The sequence below is a fragment of the Rhopalosiphum padi genome, chromosome 4, assembly GCF_020882245.1.
Source record: "Rhopalosiphum padi isolate XX-2018 chromosome 4, ASM2088224v1, whole genome shotgun sequence".
Lineage (NCBI taxonomy): Eukaryota > Metazoa > Arthropoda > Insecta > Hemiptera > Aphididae > Rhopalosiphum > Rhopalosiphum padi.
Window position 1 is genome coordinate 23,118,936 of NC_083600.1, and position 8,795 is coordinate 23,127,730.

Below are 8,795 nucleotides of genomic sequence, written 5' to 3' on the forward strand. Positions count from 1 at the left end.
AATTTTTTTATCATCATTCATGAACATCATGTTTTGTTATCATTATAAATTATCTATTCTATTAATTATTGTCAAAGATTCTGTGGTATCATGGTTCATTTATGTCTATGTTTATTGTTATAATCACTGCATATATCATGGACAATTATTTTGTCAAAATATTTTTCATATTTTTATTTAGTTTTCAATAGGCATAATACTTAACAACTGCGGACTGCGGAGTGCTGATTGTAAACCATGGAGTATTACTCTATATAATAGACAAAATATAGTCATTATTTTATAGTCTGAATACATTTAATGATAAATTGATAATTGCCTTATTTCGACTTTTTTTCAAATTTGAAACTTTGAAGCCTCCAGTAACCAAATAGTTGAAAATGCTTTCCACAAACTTGTATAATAACATCGACCTATCCAGAAAACGTGAACAACAAATCGATACATTAAAAGTTTTTAATGAAAAGTAAGCAAACATGATAATTCCAAAATATCAGCTGCATGTTAGCATTATAACATAAATTTAAATTAGTGTTTCAGAAATTAGTTTTGATAAAGAATATTCTGTTGAATTTCCTACTAAAGCTGGAAATTTGAGCCTGGTTATTGATTTAGGTCCAAAATTTCCTTTTGAGAAGCCCACTATGAAAATATGTCCTAGAATTAACCATAAATGGGTGGACACTAATGGCCAAATAGTTCTAGCACCTGGATTGATGAATGTAAGAATTTTATATTATACTTTAATTTATAATTAATTTTATATATTGGTATTTTCATAGTATACTATTCACTCTGACTTGGGCAGAGTAGTACAGGTGATAAGAAGAGAGTTTGAATTAGACCAATCACTTACACTTGCCAATAGTGGTTCAGATGGGTAATTTATAAATCTACAAATTAAATCTATTTCATTTTACTCATAAATCTCTTAAAGTTTTTCAGGGAATATCACCATTGGTTGTAAAAAAAATGCAATTACCTCTCTCAGTAATGTAAGTTGAAAAATATTTTATCAACAATTTGGAATAATTTAAAGTTGAATTTTTCTTCAGGACGTGGAATTTTTTAGTCTTGCCAAACTAACATCAGCTGAATTACTACGTTTAAATAATAATGTTGACTGCCTAGATGAATTCATTTCAGAATTACCATCAATAGAAGCATCTAATAAAAATATTGAAAATACCATCACTAAAATAATGGACTTAGCTAGTAAAAACATTTTTATAGATAACTTTTATGAATTTAAAAAAAATTATTAGTTATTTAACATTTTTAGACTCAAACATGTCTAAGGAAGAACCAATAAGTAATTTAAGATCAGAAATATCAAAACAATTAGAAGCAATAGAAACTTACCAAAAATCATATGCTGGACTCTCAGCCAAGTATGTTAAGTTATCAGAGAAATATTCTCCACAATCAATCTCGGTAAAATATCAAATACATAATATATATAAGTATATGAAAATTGTTCGTTTTAAAAATATTGTAATAATGACCTTTTTAGGATAATTTAAAAAATGCTGCAATAAAATGTGATGAGGAAAGTGAACGAATAGCAGAACAGTTCTTAAATGGCGATATAGATTGTGATAAATTTCTTCAAGTGTATGTAAAATCAAGAACTGTAAGTTTCAGTAATATTATTTTTTATTATTATAAAACTTTTTTTTCAGAAAAACATTTATTAATGTTATTTTTAATTCAGGTTTCATATACAAGGAAGGCAAAAGAAGACAGACTAAATTATCAGTTAAAACAACTAAAAGAGGCTGGATTTTAAATGTTGTTATTTTTATAGCTGAAAAATGTTATCAAATTTATTCATTTTTTTGCATTTAGTGCAATATCACATTTGGTCAATCCAATTTAATGATTAAATGGTTGATACTATTCCATGTTATGTTGAAGCCTTTAAATAGCTCAATACTTATTAAATCATTATGTGATTTTAACTGTCTTTTAAAAGACTTATCCTATTGATTTTTTGAATAATAATTTTAATTTATATATTAGTTGTTTAATAATATTCTATTCTATATTATACAAAAATATTTTTAACATTTTTAAACTTGGTTTAATAAATTATTGTCTGTTGTTTTTTTATTGGTTATCTTAAATTATATTGTCATTAAATATTGTTAAACTTCCTGCTTTGAAATTATATTATACCATTATCATGATTACAAGTAATCATATCAAGTCTAATCTAAACTACTTAAGCTGCAATATTAATGATCAATTATAGTCCAAATGTCTATGTATTGTTCATTGAGATAACAAAGAAAAATTACATGTTTTAAACACGTGTTACTTTATATTATATTAAATTTAATGACCATGAGTTGAGGAGATGCACTGAACTAAATACTTTAATATTTAATTCAGTGAGATAACTATTTTATGTAACACTTCTGATAAAATGAAAAAAAGACAGTAATTTATCAAACTATATTATGAATAATAATAGTACATTTAGCGAGTGCCAAGTATTTTGTTCTATATTTAACATTCATATAAAAATCAACACTAAACCACTCACCAACATCATGTAACTAAACAATAAGATTTTCATACAAATTATGAAAATACAATAAAAAAAAAAAAAACAATTCAGAACATATATAGTAACTTTATTAAGATATTAACATTAAACAAACATATTATTATAGTAGTGACACAGCACTCTAAAATGTTGTATTCTAATAATACACGTGATTGAGGTATTTTTATACTGGAATGAATTAAGCATCTAATTTAAATGTAAAACAAAACTAAAAAGCACTGTAATTTGACACTGAATACTCCTCAAAGATTAATAGGTGCAGATAATTTACATTTAATTTAAGTAAGACTGACGGTTCTGAATTGATTAAATAGTTGAACTATCAACTGTCTATTCACTCTTTGCCTTTGGTGGTGCTGGTGGTGGTGGTCGAGGAATGTTCAAAGTAACTTTTACAGAATCATAGATGAACCATTGCAATGCTGTTAAGGTACCAATCATGATAATTCTTGGGCCTAAACCTTTCCACAAACCGCCAAAACCAATTTTTTTTAATACATCAACTGATGAAGCTCCTTTTTCTTGATTCAATTTTGATACTAATGTATCAGCTGGGTGAGATACAATAGCGCAGAAAACACCAGCAATGTACCCAGCAGCAAATGTAACAACCAATTGTTCTCCTTTACTGCAATCAGCCCTTGGCTTGGGTACAACATGAGCATAAATTAATTCAACTGTTCTTTCAAAACATGCAAATTTCATCATGGTATAAGGAATTTGTCTCATCCACAAAGGCACTAAACTCTTGAAGAAAGCGGATATGCCTTCTTGTTGTAACATTTTGGGAACTGCTTCACGCATAGTATTTGCAAAACCAGGAGTAGTTTGAATTTTTACTTTGATTGATTCCAGAGGAACGAGACCAATATCAGCAAAAAGTTCAGCAGATGCAGAGGCAGCGAGGTAAAGAGATGTACGCCAGTAATACGCATTTTCTTCTCCCAACAAGTCAGCATACAAAATTTTGAAATATTCGTACAAGCCGAATTTACCAAGACCTTGAATTGAATAACCCATGGCAGTCGGAGCCCATCCTTTTGCCAATCCTCTAGCACCTTCGTCAGCCATTGTTACTTTAAAACCATTGATGAGGTTCTTGTACTTGGCAGGGTTCACCTGAAGACGACATTTGACCAAATCTAAGGGTGTGACAAGGGTATGTGTCAGACCACACGAGACAATACCACCGAGCCCACAAAGGGCAAAGTATTTAGGTGATCCAAACTCGCAGCTATCTTCATTGACTGCAGCCGCAGCAATAGTTCTGCCTGCAATCCAAAAAATTTGATTTACAAAATAAATTTTTTATATTGATTATTATTAATGATTAATGGATGTAAAATATCGGTTTGAATTAGGGCTTAGTTACTCTATATAGATATCGCTAAAATAAAGAATCATTAAAATGTAGGTACCTGGCACGAGATGAGCTGGAAATTGTGACACATTTTCCAACGCGTTCTGTTGATTCGCGGGTTTTCTGAGTTGATGGAACGGAGAATACATAGTGATCAGTTAGATATTTCGTCTAATGGTGTTAAAGGTCAGTAGTATAGTAATTAGTAGTCACTAATTTTTGACAGCAGCAGCCACGCGAAAATCAAGGAGTTGCCGGACGCCGTAAAATAGGCTAAGTGAACTCTTAAATCTTGAACTTGCCTTCAGTACAAACTAAAAAGAAAAAATTTCAGACTATCAGCTGCGAATTCCAGGTTGGCCACTAAAACAAACGTGGATTACCGTCTTCCAAATAATATTGATAACAGTTAGTAATCTATAACCATGAATGCAAATGCATAGAAAAGAGATTGTAACTGTCATTCAAATACCTATTTTATTTTTTATGTTTAAAGTTTTAACAAAGCACAAGTACTATTTCATTAATTTTAGCTTTGTCAAATGATGTATTTTCATTATTAATAATTAAGTAAAAACGAATTACTTTGAGCAATTAATTGTGATTTTCAATATCAAAGTTGGATGATTGAAGAAAACAGCGGGAAAATTAATATTTTTGGCTCGTTGTATGAATGCTTATAGATATTTTGATAACGATTTTTTATTTTGTACTATAATATTAATTTTATTATTCATAATTATAATATAAGACTATAATTGACAATAGTGTTCATAGATCCGAATTCGACTAATTTGTATTTCTTATTTTGCAAAAGCTACTAGTGATTACTAGTCAATACCCAATACTCGGTAGGTATCTGCAACTATAATTAAGACATTTAATAGTTATAATATGTTAATATTCTAATGTTATTATGTTACTGGTAGAGGTTTTAAATTAAAAATTCTAATACATTAAGTATAAAGTGGTAAACATTAAACAAATTTACAAATAACAAAGTTTATGTTAAACCTTAACAGCAATATAGTTTTTATATTTTTCATTTAGGTATACTGTTCTGTGGTAGTAGTCAATAATTTTGAACTAAAACTTTGAGAAAAATGTCGGGCTCTAATGTTTCTAATTCAAATTATGATGATGAGGTAAGTTACGTGCATCGTTTATATATTATATATTATAAGTGAAGTGAGATAAACTAATACAGTGATATTTTATTTACCTGTCTTGTAAATTACATATTTAATCATATTATGAATTGAATTACTTATACAATATATATATTTTTTTTATTGCTCATAAACCATTTATTAGAAAACTCCCTATACAGAACTTGAAATAGTTAAATTATTATTAAATTCATTTTTGTTCTACTTAGCCAATCTCGGAATTTATGTTTTGTATTGTTATTATGCATTTTAATGTATTAATAAATAAATTAAAAAATATATATTCTTAGATAAAATTGATTTATTGGAATATTAAATTACAAAGAAAAAGTCATTGCAGTTTAAACATTATTAAACAAATTACCCTATATATTAAATTTTAATAGTAAAAATAATTTTTTTTTTATAGAATTATAGTTCAACTAATAACATTCTTCAATCACAAATCGAATGTCTGGACAATACTGCAGTAATAACTGACAACTATACTCTTTATGATGTCCTACAAAAATTTAAAGATCAAGTCAGAGTTATGGCTGCAAGAGTGAGTCAGTTGGATCAATGTATGAACCTTGTTAACAATCCAGCTGATCCATCAACACACCAAGAAATACTTAAAATTAAAAAAAGTATCATTAATGGCATAACTCATTTATTAAAAGAGACAAAACCTTTAAGTAACTATACCTACATTTGTATATTATATTATATACTATAATTTAATTAATTATTATGTATATTTTTTCAAGATTATCCTAATTTCCAATCTTTAAGTTCAGTAAAACTTTTAAAAACATACGAAAAGGTATCTACAGAATTTAAACTACTTCTAAATAACATTAAACAAGATAATGAAAATATTATTAAACGTACTGATCGGTAATATAAATATTTTATACATAATATTATATAATATGTAGAGTGCTTTAATTAATATTTTTTAATTAAAAACTATTATATATAGTTTCAACAATTTATCAATATTTATGAAAGATTTCCAACAAGAAATAGACAAAATTGAAGCTCAAAATACTATAAGTACAGAAATGGAAACTGAAGTTGCTCGAGAATTTAAGGAATGCAAATCTGATATGGTAAAATTATTACCATTAACATAATATCTCAGATTCTATAATTAATAATAATCATAGACTAAGATATATATACTATGGTTGCATGCATAGGTAAAACTGATTTAACTGAATTTGATTTTCCTAAAATGATTTAGTTAATTCACATTAGAAATAACTACTAAGGTACAAAATGTATGTAAACAGATCACACTGCAACAACCGAATCAGAATTGCGATAACATTAATTTATTTATTCAAATTAGGGTAAATCAGTTTAAACTGTGCAAGTTGCAATGTAAACTTATTTGTTAGAAATGTATTATACTAATATGGTTTTAGACGTGCATAGATACTTGTACTCTAATTCTAATTTATTTAATATGAATCAAAATTAATTAATTGAAAGGTTTGGAAACAATGATTTTCTGTCTTTGTCAAACATATATGAAATATAAGAATTTTGAATTATTTTCATTCCAACGTATTAATTGATAAAAATTCTAAAAACCGATTTAAATTTGTTGTCAAGTATATTTGAGATAGACTTTTTCACATTTTTTACTTTATTTCTTTAAATCCTATAAAATTAATATTATTATTAAAAAAAAAGTAATTAAAAAATGGAATATATTAATTTTTGCAGAATTTAAAATCAAAAAATTTTATATCTGAGAAATAGATTTGACAAAAAATTCAAATCAGTTTTTAGAATTCTTATCATTCTGTATATTGGAATAAAAACATGTCTAAATTTCTATATTACACATGTGTTAGGCAAAAAATAAATAACCACTGCTTCCAATCCCTTTAAGGTTACACAAAATATTGTGCAGGAGCAGATCCAAGGGGGGCAAAGAGCCATACCCTCTCATCCATATACTCTGCCACACAAATCAATTTTAGGATGTCTGTAGGCAGCCGATAAAATACAATACACATATGGTATCTCCTCCCCGCCGCATAAATATATTCTGGATCACCATCAACAGATTTAAATAGAGTTTTTAGGAGGAACTTACAAATACTAAAATATACATATTTTTGACAATTTTCAAATGTTGAGCTTTTTTATTGTGCTCACATTCATTATTATAAATCACATTGTTTTAATATTGTTCATATTTGAATAGATTAAAACTCCTTTTGACCTCCGTTCTAAAATTGAAATTGACCAAATTAACAGTAGAAGATGGGTTTAAAATACACAGTCATGTAGTAATCATCAAACGGTTGCCGAAAACTTCAATTATTTAGTGATTCAAATCAAAATGTTAACTCGTAGTTCAGTGAATTTTGCTATTACAGCCATATTTAAAAATCAAAAATGACTAAAAATTTGGTTTAAATAAATACAAAAGATAAAGATGTTACCTTTTAAAAAAAAAACACTGTATAATATAATAATAATCTTATGAATAACTGACTTATGTTTATTTTTATTTTTAGTATACATTATTATCACAAGTAGATCCTTCATCTACATTGAAAGAAGTTTTGAGTGTAAGTTTATGAATAAAAAGTATATTTCAAACATGACATTGACGATGCATGTATAATAATATAAAATGTAATCATAAATAACTTTAAATATTTGTTCAGCATTTAATGTACTTAATGTATTGTTATGTTTAAAGTTACTAGTGGAGTGTAATGATGAAAATGAAGAAGATTGCTGGGTGGACCTTACAAATATGCCTCATTTAGTCTTGCAATGTCATAACCTGAAAAAACAAGGATTTGTTTTACAAAATGAACAAAATAAATTTCTTTTTAAATTAAACATTTAAATAATTATTTTAGTTAAGTTAACTATAGTAACTTTTTATTAACACATTTAAAAGTAAAATATCTTTTTATTTTTATTAAAATGAAATGTTATATTGTTACAGTTGTGTATACAAGTTTTTTATTATTATATTTTATAGTATACTACCATACATCCATCTGCCAATACAAACTTGTAGTAAAAGACAAGTTGTTATTTTTTGTTTAATTAATTTAAAAAATATTAATGATAATAATAATGAAATAAATCAATGATTAAGTGTAATAAAGACCATTAATTCTCACCCTAATCATATTAATTTATTCATTACTATTACTTTTTTTGTCTTGTAAATATAATATTTATAACTTATATTTGTATTGTTAATCTTTATCACTTGTTAAATCATAAATCTAATTTGTACACTTTATTCTTATGTTAATACATTATTTTGTGCTATTTAAATTACAACCACTGTTTGGTGTAAATTTATAAAATAAATAAATACCATACTAATCTGTATAAATTAAACAAAATGTTTATTTACTTCTAAGAAAATTATGCGTACAATAAATTATTATATATTATATTCCATGAATGATTTCACTAATCGTCGTATAAATAAACGATTTTTGGTAAATCAAATTAATATAATATCATTAATATCAAACAGCATATTTTTTAATGTGCATTTGAATTTACAATTTCGATAAATTTTGTTAAAAATCCAACAAATTAGTTTGTAGATAAACATTTATCAAATGTTTAATATTCATAACTAATATTTGTAAATATAATACAATGTTTTTCATAAGTTATTATCAAGTGCTAGAAATTAAAAAAAAAAAAACTAAGC

General features: G+C 26.2%; 3 protein-coding genes across 4 annotated transcripts; 2 read left to right on the plus strand and 1 right to left on the minus strand.

Moving 5' to 3' along the window:
* The first annotated feature begins 85 nt into the window (after window positions 1-85).
* On the plus strand, window positions 86-2,152 carry LOC132928444 (vacuolar protein sorting-associated protein 37A). Its single transcript, XM_060993102.1, has 8 exons — window positions 86-466; window positions 533-722; window positions 783-880; window positions 938-995; window positions 1,056-1,215; window positions 1,283-1,434; window positions 1,514-1,633; window positions 1,715-2,152. The coding sequence occupies exons 1-8, from the start codon at window positions 381-383 to the stop codon at window positions 1,787-1,789; spliced, it is 939 nt and encodes a 312-aa protein (XP_060849085.1). The 5' UTR covers window positions 86-380; the 3' UTR covers window positions 1,790-2,152.
* Window positions 2,153-2,618: 466 nt separating this feature from the next.
* Window positions 2,619-4,223, minus strand: LOC132928443 (solute carrier family 25 member 3-like). The gene is made up of 2 exons (XM_060993101.1): window positions 3,991-4,223; window positions 2,619-3,843 (listed from the first exon to the last, which is right to left on the minus strand). Exons 1-2 carry the CDS (start codon window positions 4,079-4,081, stop codon window positions 2,903-2,905), a joined length of 1,032 nt encoding a protein of 343 aa, XP_060849084.1. The 5' UTR covers window positions 4,082-4,223; the 3' UTR covers window positions 2,619-2,902.
* Window positions 4,224-4,380: 157 nt separating this feature from the next.
* LOC132928446 (uncharacterized) lies at window positions 4,381-8,311 on the plus strand. 2 transcript variants are annotated; one of them, XM_060993105.1, is made up of 8 exons: window positions 4,381-4,599; window positions 4,701-4,783; window positions 4,983-5,077; window positions 5,511-5,778; window positions 5,851-5,980; window positions 6,066-6,195; window positions 7,621-7,674; window positions 7,809-8,311. In XM_060993105.1, the coding sequence occupies exons 3-8, from the start codon at window positions 5,036-5,038 to the stop codon at window positions 7,959-7,961; spliced, it is 777 nt and encodes a 258-aa protein (XP_060849088.1). In that variant the 5' UTR covers window positions 4,381-4,599; window positions 4,701-4,783; window positions 4,983-5,035; the 3' UTR covers window positions 7,962-8,311. The 2 variants fall into 2 exon arrangements, with proteins under 2 accessions (XP_060849088.1, XP_060849087.1); XM_060993104.1 differs by having other exon boundaries at window positions 4,381-4,783.
* The last annotated feature ends 484 nt before the right edge of the window (window positions 8,312-8,795 follow it).

What these genes read in the sequence shown, in the direction of transcription:
- LOC132928444 (XM_060993102.1), top strand. Translation starts at nt 381, where the DNA reads ATGCTTTCCACAAACTTGTATAATAACATCGACCTATCCAGAAAACGT. An exon ending in TAGCACCTGGATTGATGAAT is followed by an intron (nt 723 to 782) that starts GTAAGAATTTTA and finishes GTATTTTCATAG; the next exon opens with TATACTATTCACTCTGACTT. An exon ending in CAATTACCTCTCTCAGTAAT is followed by an intron (nt 996 to 1,055) that starts GTAAGTTGAAAA and finishes ATTTTTCTTCAG; the next exon opens with GACGTGGAATTTTTTAGTCT.
- LOC132928443 (XM_060993101.1), bottom strand. Translation starts at nt 4,081, where the DNA reads ATGTATTCTCCGTTCCATCAACTCAGAAAACCCGCGAATCAACAGAAC. An exon ending in TCCAGCTCATCTCGTGCCAG is followed by an intron (nt 3,844 to 3,990) that starts GTACCTACATTT and finishes TTTGGATTGCAG; the next exon opens with GCAGAACTATTGCTGCGGCT.
- LOC132928446 (XM_060993104.1), top strand. Translation starts at nt 5,036, where the DNA reads ATGTCGGGCTCTAATGTTTCTAATTCAAATTATGATGATGAG. An exon ending in ATTATTAAACGTACTGATCG is followed by an intron (nt 5,981 to 6,065) that starts GTAATATAAATA and finishes TATTATATATAG; the next exon opens with TTTCAACAATTTATCAATAT. An exon ending in CATTGAAAGAAGTTTTGAGT is followed by an intron (nt 7,675 to 7,808) that starts GTAAGTTTATGA and finishes TTATGTTTAAAG; the next exon opens with TTACTAGTGGAGTGTAATGA.